This window comes from Rhamphochromis sp. 'chilingali' (genome assembly GCF_963969265.1).
Source record: "Rhamphochromis sp. 'chilingali' genome assembly, chromosome: 21".
Lineage (NCBI taxonomy): Eukaryota > Metazoa > Chordata > Actinopteri > Cichliformes > Cichlidae > Rhamphochromis > Rhamphochromis sp. 'chilingali'.
Genome location: NC_137949.1, coordinates 32,056,628 through 32,077,258, shown reverse-complemented (window position 1 = coordinate 32,077,258; position 20,631 = coordinate 32,056,628). Strand labels below are relative to the sequence as shown.

General features: G+C 40.6%; 1 protein-coding gene across 2 annotated transcripts; it reads right to left on the bottom strand.

Moving 5' to 3' along the window:
• Positions 1-8,814: 8,814 nt before the first annotated feature.
• On the bottom strand, positions 8,815-19,669 carry LOC308389740 (cytosolic 5'-nucleotidase 1A-like). Of its 2 annotated transcripts, XM_080871266.1 has the most exons (7): positions 18,901-19,669; positions 18,007-18,742; positions 15,629-15,796; positions 15,269-15,398; positions 12,369-12,491; positions 11,494-11,678; positions 8,815-10,561 (listed from the first exon to the last, which is right to left on the bottom strand). In XM_080871266.1, exons 2-7 carry the CDS (start codon positions 18,142-18,144, stop codon positions 10,190-10,192), a joined length of 1,116 nt encoding a protein of 371 aa, XP_080727392.1. In that variant the 5' UTR covers positions 18,145-18,742; positions 18,901-19,669; the 3' UTR covers positions 8,815-10,189. The 2 variants fall into 2 exon arrangements, with proteins under 2 accessions (XP_080727392.1, XP_080727391.1); XM_080871265.1 differs by having other exon boundaries at positions 18,007-19,669.
• Between the last annotated feature and the right edge of the window lie 962 nt (positions 19,670-20,631).

The following is a 20,631-nucleotide window of genomic DNA, read 5'->3' as shown; positions in this document are numbered from 1 at the left end:
TGTTGAACTTTATTTTGTTCATAAGTTATTAGAGTTGCCAACCGTCCCGTCTGGTATTCAGAGAAATATTACGCGTTTCTTATTGAGGTGAAAAGGAACAGTTTGTCCCGTAATTCAGCTACAATGAAAAAGACACAAAGCTGCAGTTATTCTGTGTTTACGCTGCACAGCTGCCTCTTCTTTCATTCTCCCCCTCCCTCTCCCATTTCTACTTCTACAATCATGAAAACTGATCAATGATCAGCTGATCGGCTCTCTTGTTTGTTTATCGCTCACTTTGCGCCGAAAGAGGAAACCAGCGGATGTCGCGCTAAACAACAGCAGCACGTTTAAGCTTGATCAGCTGTTGTTAGAATTTATTTAATATTAATTTCTAGTATCAGCTGATGTTTGCTGGAGCCACAGCTGTAAAGCTGCTGGTCATGATGTCGGTTTGGTTATGTGGTGAGAGGGAAACATGAAGATGAAACCAGATGTCCTTACTGGATCATCAGAGCTGAACAGGTGATGGAGAAACAGGTTTACCTTTTAGGTGACATGGATGAGTTGAAGGGAAGTTATGAACTGTTTCTGAGAGACAAATAACCCCAGGATCCTTTTTTAGATAGCTGACAGCTGGTAACTGTGCAGGGGCGGGTCTAGCAAAGTGTTGCCAGGGGGGCATGTAGGGCATTAACAGGGAGAGGGGGGCACAAAGAAATATTTTTCTTTCTTATTCTCATTTAAAATGTCTAGCTTTTAAAAAATAATTATCTGAATCTTACAACAAACGATTGATAGATTGATGCATATATACCATCAGAACAGTGAACATCACTGTCACAACAGTGTTTATTTTCATTCAAAGGCTTTATGATTTTTCCTATATTGGTGGGCCGCTCTCTAGTCAAAATGCCCGGGCCAATTTTCTGTCCCAGTCCAGCCCTGTATGCAGCTCATCTTCAGTCTGGTGTTACCTACATCTTCCTATTCAGAAGGCAGAATTTCTGAGTTCTGAGTACAATCGAAAGCACCACGACTGCAGTTTTTGTGTTGGATGTAAAAGGCGCACATGACTCTGTGACGTAGGCTAGAATCATGGCAGCAGTCAACAACGGTCCAGGCGTGGGATTTCTCTCGTGGAAATGTGCACATTATCTTTTTCTTTCTATTGGTCGGTGGCACAGTGCACTGTGGCAAGTAAGCAAGCTAGAAGACTGGCAACGTTATGGAAGCAACACATTAACAAGAGAATTCTGAGTAAAACCAAAGTTACTTTCCCTAGTAACTAGTTACTTTGAAAGTAACGAGTAACTTGAAGTAACTGAGTTACTTTTGAGAGAAGTAACTAGTAATGTAACTAAGTTACTATTTTAAAGTAACTTACCCAACACTGCTAATGAAAAACATTGAGCAGCAATGTCCATCCAACTCTTTTCATGGTTGTTGTAGTCGTGATAATTTTGTGAGGCCACATTGAAAAGCCTCGGATACGGAAGCGTAGAGCTCCCACCCAGGCAAAAGAAAAATAGAGCTATATCACGTTATAACATGAAAAGTATATTGTTCTAACAATATACCTTTCACGTTTGAACAATATAATATCACGTTATTACAATATACATAATCATCACGTTCGGACAATATAAATATAAATATTATATTATATATATTTATATATATATAAATATATTATACCCACCCGAAACTCTGGCTGATTGGGACCCACACCCAGTTTCACACCTTGGCTCAGGCGATTAGAGGATCATCAGGGGGTCCTTTTGTCCCTCTGTGGGGGGAAACTCCCACTAGGTTTATATCTGGGACTCTCCACCATTTGACCTTAGAACTGAAGAAGCTTCTCTTTGCAAGCTCCTTTGACTACGATGACCTGGATGACTGAGAACCTTCACAGACATAGGATAAATAATAAATAAACAAGAGCAATAAAAAACATAACTACATGTCAAATATTCATTAAAGTTTTTTAATATGAAAATAATGAAGTGACTTGTAAAGCAAAAGTGAAGTTTCTGTTCTGACCTCCATGAACTGTTCCATAACAGAAAAAAACACTTTGGTCTCACCTGTCCAAACGATAGTGTTCCAGAAGTTTTGTAGTTTGTTCCCATTAAACCTTACAAAGCTTTGTTTGTTTGTTAGAACAGAAATAAAATAAATCTGGAACACAAATGAGGATATTTAGAGAAATGTTACAGTTAAAGTAAATAGCAGATTTTATTATTATTTTGACTTAGTAAAATGTTGAAAAAGTATTAATTTAACAAGCTCCTCCTGCTAGGCATGACTGCAAAATGTAATTACTTATTTAATTATGTTTTACATAATTACTTATTTTCTTGAAGAAAAACATATTAGAGATGACATTTCCTGTTACACCAGTTTAAAACTTTTTGATATGAAACTTTTCTAAACAAAGTTACAAAGTGCTTGAAAAAATACAAACACTACAAATGTAAACAGAGTAGAATAAAAAAGAATAAATAAACAAGGCAATAAAAAGCATAACTACATGTCAAACATTCATAAAAACCCTTTAAGAGTATTCAGAAGTGACTTGTGAGACAATAAAAAGTTTCTATTCTGACCTCAAGAGCTGTTCCATGGAGTGACAGAAAAGAAAAAAAAACACACTGAAATTGTTGTGCGGAAACATAGTACAGTGCTTATTAGCAGCATCATTATAAAACACTACACTTGATTATTAGTAAGTAGAAGTAAAATGACTGGTCTTTGGTTAAAAATCCAGCTACTGAAAAAATTTGCTTATGCATCTTTGTCTCCCCCTGCTGACAAGAGGAAGAATCTTTTTGGCCTGTGACCTCTAAGCATACTGCAGCGTTTTGTGTGTACTGCTGCCACATTACTCCTGAGGTCAAGAAGAGAGTTGCTTAAAATACTAGTTTTAAGATTTGCATCTAATTTCTTTCTCACTTCTCCTCCAGACTGCACCTGGCCTGCATCTGGTAAAAACATAGCAACAGCCAAACCAGTTGGGTTTTTGGACTCCTTTTATGGTAAAATTCCTTGGAGGGAAGTTACCAAGTGTTATGAAGAAGCAGGAGTTTGGTATGAGTTTGAAGAATCTGTTGATTTTAAACATTTACAGTTGCGTGGGGATTTTCTAAATATATGTATATTAATGTTCCCATTGTTTAACTTTTATATTATAATAAGAAATTTAAATGGCAGATTTAACACTACTATAAACAACCTATGTTTACTCTTAATTTGATATTTCATTGTTGTTTCAGACAGTGGGAGGAGCCTCTCACTATATAATCAGGAGCTGCATCTCCTCTCCAGAGCTAGCGTGGGCCAGGTTATGATGGTGAACAGACTATTGTCAGGGCCCCCATTAAAGGGGGTTCCACCCAGTGCAAAACTGTTTCTTAATTAGTTCAGTTTAGTTCAGGATTGTCTTGAAGTTGCAGATGTGTATTCCCCGTTTTGTTTCCTTGTAATGCTTTTCTAGTTTCATTTTTCTTTAGTTGGCTCAACCACGGTTGTGAAAAAAGGAATAAATCAATAGGCTGTTAACCAACATTTTTTTTCTGCCTCTGACTCAGACAACCTTCACAGCCTCTAATTTATTTTCTCCATGGTAGGTCAGAGTTCACTCTGCCACTGTTGGTACTAACTTATATGTCAAAGTGGGGTGGCGCTGTTGACGTTGTTCTTAAGTGGCAGAGAATTTCAAATTCAGTGTTTCAAACAGCTCAACAAATATCACCTGTGACCTGCTCCCCTTGAGCCACAGCCACCCCAATGATGACGAGTTCATGATGAGGTGAAATGAAGAGGAGGAGATGGACATTTGCTGCCAGGGTGAGACACATGTTGCTTGCACAGTCCTTTGGTGCTGCAGGCAGATCCAGGTACAGAGAGAGAAAAGGTGGAGCTGTTGGTGATATGTAGCACTGTTAATGAATTTTGGAAAGTGAGTTATGTCTAGGCTTAGGTTTTTGTGTCTGTGTTAAAAGGACAGGGATTTACAGAATCCCATTTGTTCAAATTTACATGAATAAATATGATTATGAAATAAGTAATGAAATAAATACATGCTACAATAATTAGCTGTATGAGTTTAGCTTTGAGTAATATGTATGTCCCTAAGATCAACTCACATCAATTCAATTGGCCTAGATTTTGTCAGGCAAAGTTGCAGAACATTTAAACTGGATTATATAGGCTAGGTATCATTACAAAGTCACAGTATATTCAAAGTATTTTTTTATTTATTGCATGAATTCTTAATTAAAGAACAAATAGTCTGATGTCTTGTATTCATTATGAAAGTATTGTCATGATACGTTGTGTGGCAGGCAGGAGAAGGACCCAAGATGCAGATTCACAGACACGGGGATAAACTCAAAAACACAGCTTTATTGCTGGCCACGAGAAGCAATACAAAATAAACTAAAACTGGGAAAACTAAAGCATGAGATGTACAAGGAACCGAACCACGGGGAGAATAACACACAACATGAGGGAGAACGCGACGCCGAACAGAGGGAGACTCAGACAGAAATACACAGAGGGTAAACGAGGAAAGTGGGCACACACGGGGAACACAGGTGATACTGATAATCATAACGAGACAGGGCGGGGTGAACTGAACATGACATGTACAGGCACAGAGGTTCAGACAGGAGGAGAGAGAGCACGGGGAAAACACAGACATAACGGGCTGGGGAAACATGGAATAAAACATAAGGAGAGACGAGGGCTCACAGATACACAGAGGGGCACACAGGGGGTAAAAGCCATGAAGGGAAAACACTTAGGGAACAACACAACAGGGCAACTCAGAAAACATGGCCTAAATAAGGAACGAAATACAAAAATACAAGGAACTAAGAATACTGGGCCCACATGGCCCAGGACCATGACAAGTATACTAAGTACACTACTTTTTGTTTTGATTTTACAACCACATTATGTTTTAGTATTGTCAATAACACCCTGAATTTGATTTGGTATCAGATTGGAAAGAAATTCAGTGATATTGCACAGACTGTAAATCATCCATGATACATCATGTAACATCTGCTTATATCCTACTAAATTCTGCTGTCTAAATCCACAAAGAGCAGTAAACCTTAGAGGAGCAGCTGTAGTAGCACATGTGAGCTCATCACAGCCTGTATACAAAGAAAATCTTAGTGGAGCTTATTAGTGGAGCACACTAGTTGCCAAACCATCTACTTGGTCCGAACTTTTTATTCAACCAGAGAAAATTGGGAAAGCCAAATTGGAGTTGAAAAAATAAAAGTAGTAAATTCATCCTGCAAAATTACATGGTTTTGGTCAACAGCCACATTAAAACAGGTGAGTCAGAAAAACAACTAACAAATAAAAGACAAATGTCATGAACTCAATGTGAAAGGGTTTTTACACAAGATTTGGATCTGAATTTTATCTTTATTTCTTTTCTTTTTTTTTCTTTTTTTTTGCCTGTCCCATTTGGTTCATTAGCCGTCAGAATTGTTGTCTGAAGACCAGGATACCCAATGGATTTACTTTGCCAAATGGATCATCGTGGCATTGCCGTATTGGTCCATTTGATCAATCTTTGTTTTTATTGTTTATTATATTTTATTTTCAGATGTTACAGACGGGACAGACATGAGTGAGGGATAGGAAAGGGAGAAAGAAAGAGGAAAGAAAAGAAAAACAGAAGGGGAGAGGGACAGTAAGAAAGGGGGAGGGGGGAGAATCTCCTGGATCAGCTGTTGAGAGAAAAAGAAGAGAAAACAAGCAAAAAAAAAAACCAAAGCAACATACTAAACACAACACCATCGCATTAATCTAGCTAAGTGTAAACAGCAGTAAATACTAAATATTCAATGTTGTTGTGCAGCACACAGGACAGACAGCGCACAATGTGCTTTGAAGTAGCAGCCAAGAAAGGTGTAATTTAAGTCTACGAACAGTGAACACCCATGTGCACACCTGTGTGGATCAGCGTGCTTGTATTCAAATGGTTTCCACATATAATGGTCTGCAAGAGGATGTAGGGAGCCATAGCCCCGTCCCCCAGGGCATGAAGCAGGCATGGAGCAGATCCAGGCCCCAGACATCCAGAGGCCCCAGAGTGCAAGAGCCCAAGGAGGACCACCGGAGGGGCATCCGTGCCACCCTCATGGGAAGGGCTGAGGATCCCCAGACGAGGCGTCACCCAGTAGCCATCGAGCAGAAGCTAGAGAATAGAATAGAATAGAATAGAATAGAATAGAATAGAATAGCCTTTATTGTCATTGTACAGAGTACAACGAAATTGGAGTGCCACTCCCTTGGTGCAAGTTTCAATAATAAATATAAATGTAAAATATAAAAAGTACAAAAAAAACAATCGTAAGTACTCAAACAATAGTATGTACAATATATACAGGATAGCAGCATAATATAATGACAGTATGAATAGCAGCATAATATAATGACAGTGACGGTATGGAATAGGTTCAATTGTTTTTGTGCTTATTTACTATGGTGATAGCTCTGGGAAAGAAGCTATCCCTGAATCTGTTTGTCCTGGTTTTATGTGACCTGTACCGTCGGCCTGACGGTAATAGTTCAAACAGTTGGTTGCTGGGGTGAGAGTGGTCCTTGATGATATTGCCAGCTCTGCTGAGGTACCGAGAGTTTGCAGTGACCTCCAGGCTGGGCAGAGAGCAGCCAGTGATCTTCTGGGCTGTGTTGATGACCCTCTGCAGTACTTTCCTGTCTGCAGCTGAGCACCCTGCATACCATGTTGTTATGCCGTACGTTAGGATGCTCTCTATGGTGGCTCTGTAAAATGTCACCAGCAGCCTCTCCTCCAGGTTGTTCCTCCTGAGCACTCTCAGAAAGTGGAGACGCTGCTGGTCCTTTTTAACCACCGCCGTAGTATTTGCAGTCCAGGAGAGGTCATCAGATATCTGCACGCCCAGAAACCTCATGGAGTGTACCCTCTCCACACAGCTCCTGTGAATGTAAAGTGGGGCCGGGTCTGCTCTGCCCTTCCTGAAGTCCAAGATAAGTTCTTTAGTTTTCGTGGTGTTCAGTTGGAGGTTGTTAACTGAACACCACTCAGTCAGTGTGATGGTGCTAGGGTTAGGGTTGTGCTGGACCGGTGGGGGCCGAGTCTGACAGACTGTGGTCTATTTGTCAGGAAGTCCTTGATCCAGAGGCAGATGGGGGTGGAGAGTCCCAGGTGAGACAGTTTCTGGACCAGGATCTCCGGGATGATATGATTGAATGCTGAGCTGAAGTCCAGAAAGAGCATTCTCACATAGCTTCCTCGGTGCTCCAGGTGACTCAGCGCAGTGTGGAGCGCTATGGTGATAGCGTCCTCGGTGGAACGATTTGTCCTGTAGGCAAATTGGTGGGGGTCCAGAGTGGGAGGCAGACCGGCCCTGATGTGCTGACAGACCAGTCTCTCAAAGCACTTCATCACTACAGGCGTAAGTGCAACAGGCCTGTAGTCATTTGGGCTGGCCACAGCTGTCTTCTTGGCGATGGGGATGATGGTGGAGGTTTTGAGGCAGGGCGGGACGGTGTTTGATGACAAGGAAAGGTTGAAGATTTTAGTGAAGACTCCGGTCAGATCGTCAGCACATGCTCTGAGAACCTTTCCATGTATTCCATCAGGACCTGCCGCCTTCCTGGGATTCACTGACCTTAGAACACACCTCACTTGGTGCTCCCTAAGTGTTAGTGTGCCAGTGCTGGGGGCGGGTGGAAGTGGTGTGGCAGCTGAGGGCTTGGTCGTCTCAAAGCGGGCGAAGAAACGGTTTAGATCCTCAGCCAGTGAGGCATCAGTCCTAGACGTTGCCTGGTTATTGCTTCTGTAGTTGGTAATGTGATTGATCCCCTGCCACATTTTTCTGGGGTCGTTGTCAGCAAAGTGATCTTCAATCCTCCTCCTATAGGCAGCCTTAGCTTTCCTTTAGAGGGGGCTGCACCGGCGTGCCTGCCGGCTCTGCCGGCAGCCAGCTGTGCCAGAGTGAACCGAGCCGCAGGCCCGGAGGCCCGAGGGCCCCCCACACCCCAGAGGAGGCCTGACCGAGCAACAGTCGCCAGGCCCCGCCAGGTAGCCACCGGGAGCGAGCTGGTACATACCTGAGTGCCCAGCCCCGGACACCAAGAACCACCACGCCCCGACCCCTGAGGGCATCAGTCACCGGCAGGGAGTGTGGTGAGGGGAGATAGGCCTTGGAGGGCCTGGGAGTTCCCAGAGAGGTGGAGTCTAAGACCCGACCTGACATATAGACACAGACAAACAGGCACACACAGACACAAACATGCATTCCCACCCTCATGCACACATATACAAACACTCAGCACTCACCCAACGTAAGGATTGACATAAATGGACATGTACACACAATCACACTCCCCAAACATACTCTATACCTCGGGTCCAGGTACCCTGGCCCCCAGAGGGGGAAACAGAACCCAGACCCAAGAGATGTTACCCTTCCCCCCGGGGTGGAGGCAAGCAGACCGTCCCAGGCTCTGCAGCAGCAGGGAGGCCAATCGGACAGCCAACATCTCCTCCCAGCCCCCCCGCCCCGATGGCGGGGGTGTGTGAAGACCCCATACCTCCCTCCTCCCGCTCATGTGTAGTGTTGCTGCGTGTTGTTCTAAAGTGCATTTATTTCTTATTTCTTTCTATTTCTTCTTTTCTATTCTCTATTCTATTTCTATTGTCTTTTCCCACGTGTAAAATCTTACTTTAACCCCAAATCATAAGTACAATTTTGGACCTTCACAGCCCAACAATGGTAAAAGACAGGAAAACAGTGATCCGATTATTTTTCCAGGGTTTTTACTTCCATTTTGAAACAGAAAAACAGCTACACATTTGTCCCACTCTTAACCAGATTTCACATCGGACAGCAACATTGGTCTCATTCAACACCAACTTTCTTTACATTCATTCACAGAATGATAAAGTGCAACAGCATCAACACAACTTCATGACAAAAAAGACAGACAGGCAGACAAATAAAAATTTGGGACACTGAACTTTCGGCACTTCAGGAGGAAGCAGTAGAAATTAAAACTGCACATGGTAACTATTAGTAAATGCTGAATATATTTAGACTTCTCTCTGTCATCGTGAACAAGGAGAAACATTAAATAAATAAAAAGTAACGTACATATTTTCAAAAATATTAAATCTTAAGGTACATTCATATAACCTACATATACAGCATATATACCACCAACATGCAAAAGTCACATAAACGCATACATCATAAAACAACAGAAGACAACAGAAGGCACCAGCTTGCAAAACTCAGAGATGAAGACAAGAATTAAAGTGAATGAATCACACAAATCCACAAAACAAAAATGTATCCTTCATGTTTCTTTAGTATCCTGGAGTCTAAATATTATTATTTAGAGATAATTATAGATTCTATTAAATTTATCCTTTAGAGTTGTATGAGTATTTCTAATACTTTGAAATAGCTTTTTCTCTTTTATAAGATATGTCAGTTAAACATATAGCAGTAAAGAAAATAAATATCTGTTTGGTAGAGAAAATGAATCACCAAGAATAAATGTTAAATTAAAATACCACTTTAAGCACCAGGTTATAATAGGAAATCTTCATGATTAAGGGTTTTATAACTAATGACTTGTAATAATGGTGCCTGAATCATTTATTCAGATTTAGTAGAACAGAATGAGCTGATGATGAATTCATGTTGACTAGAATCCCTTTGTGGAAAGTTCATTCTTTATTCTGTCAATAAATTCTGTGTTTTATTATGTTTTATTAAAAAAAAATGTTAACAGCATTTTCAACAGCAATCCCTGTTATATAGTTAAGATTTTTTTATATCCTGGCAACATAAACATTTGCCCATGCCCCTGATGCCGCCCCCTGTTTGATGAACATGTTTGATAAACATATCAAACATGTCTGTTTGATATCTTAATATAAATCAATAAGATTAATTAATAAAGCCATTTGATACAACCTGTAATTTTTTTATTTACTGATAACAATAATCACGTGTTAGCGAAAAATAAATGTTTTGATAAATATTAACATATATATTTTTAATTCTATGATATTGCATTAACTAACTGCACTGTTAATCCAGGACAGCGTACTTCTTCCAGTAGTAAAATCATGAAAGCCGAAGGTAAATGCCCCTGTATGCTGTGCTCCTGCACAGTGATACCTCAGCTATTTGGATGCATTAGGAGTCTCTTTGTCCTTTGTTCCCTTTTTTACTACTCTCTGAGCGATCCCATATGGCACGTGGCATGCCACTGTTCCCATTTCTGCTGCCCCCTCCACGTGAAACATTTGGTCATCGAAGAAGATATGTGGCCTGATCTTCTCCAGCATTGGGCCTTTGGGCGCGCCGGCAAGAAAGAGAGCTTCATCGATCTCCAGACCCCAGGAGCGCAGTGTTTTTAGGGCTCTGGTACCAGAACTGGCTGCACTCCGAGCTGTCACGAGGTAGGTCCGGATGGGGCAGTCCATCCGCTGACCTTTGCCGTAAAACTTTTTCTGGAGCTTTCCTAAAACCTCCAGGAAGCCCTTCAGTGGCCCCTGCAGAAAGAAGAACAGATTCATGAATGTTAATCTTTCTGCACGTATACGTGACTCACTACATGTTAGACACACTACAACTGAATTCAGGCCAACTGAGCTCAATGTGTAGATTTTACAAGCGGATTTAATTTTACACTGTGTAAAATGTAAGCAAAAAGAAGGAACATCCAACGATTTGCAAATCTCTGAAAACCATATTTTGTATTAGATGTTTAAACTGAGAAACAAAAATCTAAGCTGGGACAGGCCCAACTGCGCAAAATCCTTTCTTCTTTCAATAACGATCTGTAAACATCTGAGAACTGAGGAGAACAGCCGCTGGGCTTTTGGAAGAGGAATGGTGTCCAATTCTTGTTGGATGTAAGATTCTTGTCATGTTTTTCATTTCATGATGCACGGTACACAGAACAGTGGTGTTTAGAGATCACTGTTCACATATGGCTTCGTCTTTGTGTGCTTTCTGTGGATGACACGGTGAGCTGTGTTCACAGACAGCGATTTCTGGAAGCATTCCTGACCCCATGCAATGATTTTCATGACAGAATCATGTCTGTTTTTAATGCAGTGCCACTTGCCTAAGGATCATTCATATCCTGTAATGATTTTCAGCCTTGTCCATTGCGCACTTTTCTAGACTTTTCTTGCCATCTTCACAACTTTTTTTAGACAAGTTACTGCCATCTAACTCAAAATAAGCTGTTTTCCATAAAAGTAAAATGTCTCACTTTAAAAATTGCATGTTTTCAGTGGTGAAACAATGTGGAGATTTTGATTTTCATTTACATTTTACACAGCTTTCCAACTTTTTGGGAATTTGGGTGGCTGTTGTAGGTAGGTGTAATTCTATAAGAAATAAGAGTGTTATTTGACTTTTGGTGTCCCTTCCTATCATTCTCCAATGGAAAAATGTCTCGCTGTGTATACTGTACATGGTCTAGAGGCTTGTTTTCATGCGCCTTCTCGTGCTCAAAGAACTTGTCCAGTCCATGGGCCTTGCAAATCCGCTCAGACTCATCTGAGAAGAGGACGGCATCTCCATCAAAGGCAACACGGAGCTGAGTGTCCGACACTTCCTTCATTTTCTCCGGAGTAAACATGATGGCTGCTGCTATACCTGGGTCACATATTTGACAGCGGTTATCTTTGAAAATTAGCTGTATACATGGACACTGATTATACAGGTCTGCAACCAAAAAACTACATAGGATTTCTTTTCTTTTTTTTACTGTTTCTTATGGATTTTTACCAATTGAAACCGGGAAAAATATTATTTAAATTCCATCTTGTCAGGTTTTTCTTGCAAAACTCACGTTTTTAGTGTATTTAAGTGAAAATTTCCCCTTTTTAACTGAAATCTGGTATCCTATACTTGAGTAAAAAAAAAACATATCCAATAATGATTTCTTATATTAATTTAACCGTTCTGAGAGTGAGACAATTATAAATATCAAGAATATTGACAAGAAATATTACAGACATGAGAATATTAACTGTAACAGGCTGCATACATGGTTCATGCATGCACACTGGTGTCCCAACAGGTTTATTTTGTTCATAGGGAAAAATAAGGAATTTCAGAAAAATTGTGTTTTTGTAAAAAAGAAAAAACTGTATGTGATGAAGGGAAATGGATTCAAAACTCTAAAAAACATCAAATTTACCAAAAATATCCCATGTAGCTGAATCTTTTTTTCTGTTTTTTGCAGACCTGTGTTATCACACCACAGAGACTGGCACTTACTTTTTTTCATTTTTTAAGGGACTTTGTTTAGGAGTCAGTAATAGAAGCAGGCTGTGTACTCACCTTCTGCCAGAGCTTCACGAACCTTGACAGGGTCAGCAGACAGGTAAAGATTAGTGTGATAGGCCTTCAAGTATCCTATGGGACTGTTTCCTCCAGTCATACAGAAGCGCTCAATAAACAGCTCTGCAGAAAGGAGAAATCAAAAGCTAAGGAGGCAGTCAGTAACACTGATCACAGATGATAAATTCACACACGGACACGCACACACACACACACACACACACACACACACACACACACACACACACACACACACACACACATATGTGTGTACTTCCTCTGGAATATATCCAGAGGTGTGTCCCTTAAAGTTGCATTATTTTTAAAAGCCACCAGGGGGAGATAATTGTGTTTCAAAAAGACATTTTGCAGGACACTAGCAAAACAATCAAACTACCCACTGTAGTCAGTGTTTATGATTATTATGCTACTTTTTTATTATTCGTAATTTTTTCTTGCTTCTTTCCCATCATGGTGAACTCCACCGGGCTGTTCAACTGAACTTTTAATCAGTCAACAATCTATCGATGCACAGTGTAACCCTTGTGGGTTTACTAGTTGTCAGCTTCTGAAGGATTGCATGGATGTAGCGCAGGTTGCATATTTAATCCTTAACTCTGCATAACCAAATACCTATGCAAACAGACACCAATACAATGCTATGAATTCAACTTCACAGGAACCTGGACTATTTGTTAAAGCGGGCAGAAGTGAGGGGTTTCCATTAATTATACAAACAATGCTACTTTAATGAAAACCAATAATTTAATAATGGAGCTGGACATGATTAAAATGGTCACTTTTACTTAACATTTAGTTGCAGAAAATATCCAGAGGAGGCAGAGCCGGGAAAAGAAGGAAAGTGCCATGATTTTGTGATTTTCTTAAGTGAGTATGGTAATGGGGTGCTAAAGAGCCAGGACCCAAACTCTCACCACTTATTATTGGGGTCATACTATGTTACTGGGATCATGAGAAACATCCCACTATAACCACTGTTAGTCTCTATTCATCCAGTGTGGCTCGAGTGACTCCTTAAACTGAGCCGAGTGGAAGTCTATTGACACGCTTCAACCAAGAAATAAACAAAAGGGGCTTCGGTTAAATAGTGAAGCCTCACATTACAAGAGATTCTTAGATTACAGTCAGTTCTTTTCCTCTTCTCTTTCTTTCTATCCGTCCTTTTTCCTTTTATTTAGTCAACAGAGGATACTGCAATGCCTTGAGGAGAGTCTGTGAGCACACTTGTGTGCCTGTGTGACCTGGGAAGGACTTGGGTCATAAAATAACTGACAGTGTGGGAACAGAGGCGGCCAGCTGTGGAGAGCAGCTGGAGAAGAATATGAGTCAATACCAAAGTTCAAAGTTCAGTTTTTATAAAGAGCTAGGCATAAAATTCTCAAATGTATTTTAAGGGTGTATTTGTTAAGGGCTCAGTGGCTCCAGTTACTTGTTACAATCATGTGGAATAAAACAAAAAGTCAGTTTTTGTTATTTTTTTGCTAAATCTGTGTTTCAGAAAGAAGGATTATCCAGGGTATGCTCAAAATCATTAGCTAATGAAATGTCAGTCACAACTCTTTAGCCAGCAAGTGTGCAGTTTCACAGTCAGATCTGCGCCCTGCATTGATCCAGTTGAGGCTTTATAATGATGCATCACAAACCAGGAAGTGATATGATGGTCGCTATGTTGATTGTTTGTAGCGGTTATTTTATTAGTCTGCATCTGTGCATGGCCCTCAAACAGTACATGTTGTCTAAGCTAAGAATGCTAAGTTAACAAGCTCATTAGCATTCTACCCACATCCAAATATGGTCAAGCTACTAGATACAGGTAACACTTTAGTAAGGGTTTCAAAACACATGCCAATAGGTAATATTATGGTGGCTCTGTCCAGCTCTTCTGTATTATCTATTGTTTGAATCCTGTGAGCTTCAGATGTATATTAAATGTTGTATCTACATAAAAGCAAACCTTAATCTTTCCCAAAATGCTGATCAACTGTTTGTGCTTGCTTTTTCATGACTGCTCTGTAGAAATTATCAACAATCATATTTCTACTTTATTTACACCACTTTCTTAAGATATTACAGTGAGTTTTTAAATTGCTCATTTACCTTGAAAATATGAAATGTTTGATTAAAAATTAATAAATTGACACGCATTTTGACTTTTTTTAGATTTTTTTTTAGGGGAAACAACGTAATGGAATACTTTCTAATGAATTTTATCTATTAATACCATATTCTTATTTTATTTTTTTTATTTTTTTGTCTTTTTCTGTAGGTACAACATATGGACAAGACTACTAGAATACATGTACAGGAGCTGCTTATGGCATGAAGCTGAAAATGACAGAGGAGGTTTTAATTCTGGCAGAATCAGCAGAGAACTGGTGACTTTTACACAGTTATACCCCTCAACACTCAGCGAATCCACTTGTGTAGCTTTTCATGGTCTGCTACTTTGTGTCTCAGTTCCTGAAAACATCTGGTTTGTAATAATACCATTTCCAGTTGATGGTGGAATATCTAAAAGTTAAGAAATTTCATCAACTGATTTCTTGCAATGGTGGCGTCCTCTTACAGCACCACGCACGAGTTCACTGAGCTCTTTAAAACAACCCATTCTTTCACAAATGTAAAGGCAGGCTGCGTGGCTATGTGCTTGATTTTACAACACCTGTGGCAATGGGACTGAAAACACCTGAATTAAAAGATTAAAAGGTGTGGACCAATACTTTTTATGTATAATGAAAGGTTATGTAACCAAATAATTTAAAAAATGCCATAACAACATATAAATTCTACATGTTGCGCCTTTAAAGGTCTAATTAAAAAGACAACTGCTGAAGAGAACAGATAAAAGGACATGTCACCCAGATGCCCCTGGAACTCACGGTGGTGATTAATGGTATTGATGAGTCTTAGGCCCACATTTGCGTGGTTGTTGGTCATGAGCACAACATCAAAGAGCTCCTCGCTCTCTGGGTAAAGCTCCCTCAGTTTAGCGTTCACAGCCTCCAGAGCCTGGGAACACGAGCAGACAGGTTTCAGTTATACAAACAGGGTAATTCTGTATCCCCGCAGTGGGATGGAAACGTGTGAATGTGTTTGAGTGGGTTTGTGGTTGTGGTTTGTATTCATCCACCGCCTCCGGAGACACGACCTAACACTGACAACAGTGAATCTCTCTCTGCGTTAGTGTGCATGTGTGTGTGTGCTTGTTTCTCCAGCTCTTTGCCTTCCCAGTCTCTGACCTTGACAAAGGAGAAAGCAGGTCCGGGGCTGAACGGCTCCGTTTCGTGCTCCACTTGGTACTTGATGTACTCTTCCATGCCTTGCTGTTCATAGATCTGCTGCTCCTTCTCCATGTTGAAGAGGACTCGAGATGACACGGCGATGGTGATGGCATTTTCAGGCTTTGGCTGGAGCGTGAATGAAAGGAGCATTCTGAATGAGAGGAGCTGAGATTGTTACCCAGTTGGGTAGAGAGCTGTATTTTTTTTCTTGAACGTAGGCACAAGGGACATTATAATTTTATAAGAACATGCACAAGATCCTGATGAAACCTTTATGTTATTGACCTTGCCTGGCATGCAACAGTAGATAAACTGAGTGAGCTGATGTGACAGAATAGAAGTGACAGCATGATATAACATACTTTCCTCAGAGCCTGATAGTGTAGGTCCAAACACCAGAAGGGCTGACACCTGTTAACTCTTTAAAGGCTGAGGCGTTTAAATTGCTTGCATAATCTGAAAGGTTTCCTTTTGTGTAAATACTTTGGTGTTTATGAGTCCACTAAACTTAGAAATATGCTGTCACACCCTTTTATTTAATTGACAGCACGAAGAAATCCACAGGATGAAAAATATTCAGACTACTTAAAAAGTATTAATCGAATCAGGACATATTTCTGTCAGATTCCCAGGTTAGACAATTCTTTGTGTTCTTAATGCGCTTTAAGTTTTAGGTGTTTCAGTTTTTAACCCTGTAAGTTCTGAATCTTCATCTATGTTTTGGAAGAAAGCAAAAAAAACAGAACTGTATATTCAAAGGAGCTTGCAAAGAAAAGCGTCTGGACTTCTTTAAGTTGCTTGAAGACGTTTCACCTCTCATCCGAGAAGCTTCTTCAGTTCTAAGGTCAAATGGTGGAGAGTCCCAGATATAAACCCTGTGGGAGTATCCCCCCACAGAGGGACAAAAGCACCCCCTGATGATCCTCTAATCGCCTGAGCCAAGGTGTGAAACTGGGTGTGGGTCCCAATCAGCCAGAGTCTTCAAGTAACTTAACCTTCCTGCCTTCTTGGGACCTTTTTGTGCCACTGCTATGTGTTAAATGGCTGCCATTTCCACTGTGTTCAGTGGAATATAACCAAACTTGCCACAGGATAGTTTTTACCTGTCAATGTTAATATTCCAGTGTGAATTCCTTAAATCAGCCTAAAATGGCTGAGCAGCAGAAATCCCCACACCCATCACCCTGGGGACCATTTTCTGCCCATTGACTTCCATTATAAATGCTATTTTTCAACCCCAAATTATCATCATATGATTTTATTTTTTCTTCTTTTCTTGGATGTCAATGAAGACTCAGGGCCTTGAAGTTTTAATTTTTAAATTGCAAAAAAAATGCAAAAAAATAATGGCAGGTCAAAATGTATGTTGGTGCCAATCTTTGGTCCATCTAAAGGCCTACTTATAATGACAATCACATATTACTTCAACTGGTTTTTTGTGGAAATATTTAGTTTCGTTTTTTGGTTTTTGGGGCTTATAACACAGGGCGCTCATGTAATAACACTGGGATTTGAAGGGTTAAAACAACGAAAATATAATTAAAACTTTACATGAATATTTCAGGGAGAAGTAGTTTTACAAGGTTGGCTAATTTAAAGTGGAATAAGATATGGATATATGGTCTTTTTATGGCGTGGCTGAGAATGGTCCCTAGGGTGATGGGTGTGAGTTTTTTAAAGGATGGCAGGAGGGTTAAAGAAGTCCAGACGCTTTTCTTTGCAAGCTCCTTTGACTACGATGACCTGGATGACTGAGAACCTTCACAGACAGAACTGTATATTATGATTGCAAAGATTAGGGTTAGCGCTAAGGCTGAGGTCATCACCGTTGATGACTTCGACCTGGCAGGGTGAAATTTCGATTCTTCCCCTCCAGAAAAAAAGTCCAAATGAGGTCACTTTACTGACCCGAAACAAGACCCATCTGTACCTCGCTCAGTCTCCAGGCAACACAATACAGCCACGCCATGCCTCCTATACTATCCTGTTTCACTGAACTACATTGTTATGTGCTTTTATTTTCAGTTAACCCAAAGCTATAAATGATGCATTGCAGACCTGTTTCAACCCTCCCCCTGGTTTTGAGAATGTTGAGTGGCTCTGTGTGTCTGCACTCTGTCATTTGTCATCCATAAGATGACATAACTCTTTGACACTACAGGCAAGAATAGTGAACATGAATCTGCCTTGGCTGATAAATAAGAGTACAATTGTCACGCTTTAATTTTAACTTGAATTATGTGCAAGGAGAATCTCCTTTTGCGTTGTATAATTAATAGTACCCGTTCTGTAAGTGTAAATGGATACTGTAAACAAAAGGCTGTATAGATACTCACTGATTTAGGTTTCCTGGTGGGGGTCGAGGGCCTCAAAACTGTCCTCGCATCTTCCCAAGGGGCTCGGCTGCTGTTGCCTCCATTCTTGGTGAAATCTTGTCCGCCGACATTCAGACTTTGGCCGTTGTTTAGACTCATCTTACCTCTGTGGTTCGCCACTCTCCTCCAGGACCACACTGAGCCCTAGCGTTTCCCCTCGATGGCTCACTTTATTAGTCCCCTTCTCTCTCTCTGGCAGGAGTTCCCAACAAAGTCCTCACTCACTCTCACACATTTAGAATTTGAATTCAGTCTTGCTGCACTCAAGAGATGAGATCAGCCTGATTGCTGCAGCTGCAGAGCCACTTAGCTATAATGTAGCTCTAATAAGGCCGGAGCAGCAGGGAGAGGTTGCAGGACGAGGATGGAGAGAGATTCAGGAAAAGGGCTGAATTCGAGCTGCAAGCACTTCCCTTTTTGTCTCTAGCATCACGCGTGTTAGGACATTCCTTCCTCAGCTCTTCCTTGCTTCTCTTTCCTCTCTCACACACACATTACTGACTTCAAACCATTTTGCATCCTCCTCCTCTTTGTTAACCCTTTCAGTGTCTAACTTCCTGGAGCAGTACTACAGCACGTGAGAAAGTGTGTGGCAACTGCTTGTTGCTGCCTATTGGACAGAGCACGCTGGTGTGTCAGAGGAGGGATGTGTCACAATGCTTGAAATATAGCCCTCCTTGCCTAGAGATGTAGAGATCTGACATAACACAGAGTACAACATTACAGCTATGATTAGGGCTGTGATTATAATAATAATTATTGTTGTTGTTATTATTATTAGTGCATTTTATTATTATATTAGATTTAACTGCAAGAGTAATTATGCACATTGCATCCCATGTGCTTTCCACTCACCACTAACATTTCCTGCTCCTGTTCAGCAGTGTGAGAAATCGAGTCCATCCTGGGTCATTTACTCTCCCCCATGCTTTTACAAATAATGCCTCCTTGCCTCCTTCCCATTTAATCCCTTGAGGATGTTTCCTTGGATTGAATTACAAAGCCATGGTCGCAGTTTCCAAGCAACGGCCACAGAGTCAGACAGGCTGGGACTCCAGCACAACATCTAGAGCTGATTGGCTGTGTGGACACAAGAGGCAGTGCAGCCCGCCTCCCAACAAAACACTGACATCAGTCAGAGGAACAGGCAGGTGATGCAGGAAACAAAGATGAAAGTGCATGTCGTGCTTTGAAGAACATGAATGCATTATTAATAGTGTTAGCTGGGCTTTCATCACAGCAAACAGGCAATTCAGCAGCTAAAGATGTTTCTGGGAAAACGATACTGAGCAGACGCCCATGCAAGGAGTAAAACAGACCCGCATCCTATCAGACTCCTATTGGATACAACATGCATCATGGCTGTTTTAAATATCTACGAGCAATATACAAAGGCAACAAAGACTGACTGTTGACTTAAAAAAAACCACATGCACATATTTTTAACCACATACACATACAAATCTTAAATGTGTGTGTGTGTGTCTGTCTGGGTTAAATGTGTGTTATATTTTACAGGAACTGACAACCAAATTGCATAAAGCTGCAGATCAGGGTTGATTACACTTATCTTCCCAATACAGCAGCTCACATGATTATGCTCCCCGACGGGATAATATATGTGTAGCTGTGACCACACACGCTCCTCCACGTACCAGACACAAAGAGCTTTTGTTGATTCTCTGGATTACTATTATGGATTGAAGACAACTAATGGATTTTTTTGGCTCAGTGTGTGTGTGTGTGTGTGTGTGTGTGTGTGTGTGTGTGTAGCATCAGATAAATATGTGTTCATTTAGATATTTGCACTGTCAGTAGATATGTTAGAGAGCAAGTGAAGAAGTAAGTGTTCAAAATGAGGAGATGTAAGAAATACAAATCTGACACTGTTGATTCAGTTCATAATTTCTATTATTGTATTTGTTTGTTTTTTTCTGAAGTTTAGCTTTGCATTTTTAGTTTCATACAGCAGCTTTGATTAATTATTAATACACAGATTTGTTGTATTATTAACAATGTACATTTATGCAAATTTTCAGGCAGGCAGGAAGGAAAGTATGTTTTGCATCAGCTTGAAATTATTTACAACCTATTTGTTCAAACAGTGAGGAGGAAATCACAGACCTGTGGATTCTGGCATAAATTTGTAGTTCACACTGGTATGCCTTTTTGAGGTGTTAATGCCTCTTTTCTGCTCCAAATGATGATGTCTAATCTAGAAGTGGTCTCACACATTTCCACCAGTAATGTTCACTTTGTTAGGTACACCTGTTCAGCTGCATGTCAGCACAACACAATACAGGCAAAACAGGTGAACCTCATGGCAGCAATTTAATCCATTTAGACATGTAGACATGAACAAGACGACATTCTCAGAATGAGCATCAGCTCAGGGGAAGACTTTGAGTGTGACACGTTTGCTGGCTGGTCTGAGTATCTCAGAAACTGCTTCTCTACTGGGATTTTTCCACAGCCATCTTTAAAGTTTACAGACAACAAAGAAAATGAAAACATGAAAATGTCTTGTCAATACAAGAGGCTGGAGGGGAAAGGCCACAAAAGCTAGGAAGGAAGGCAACAGTAAGT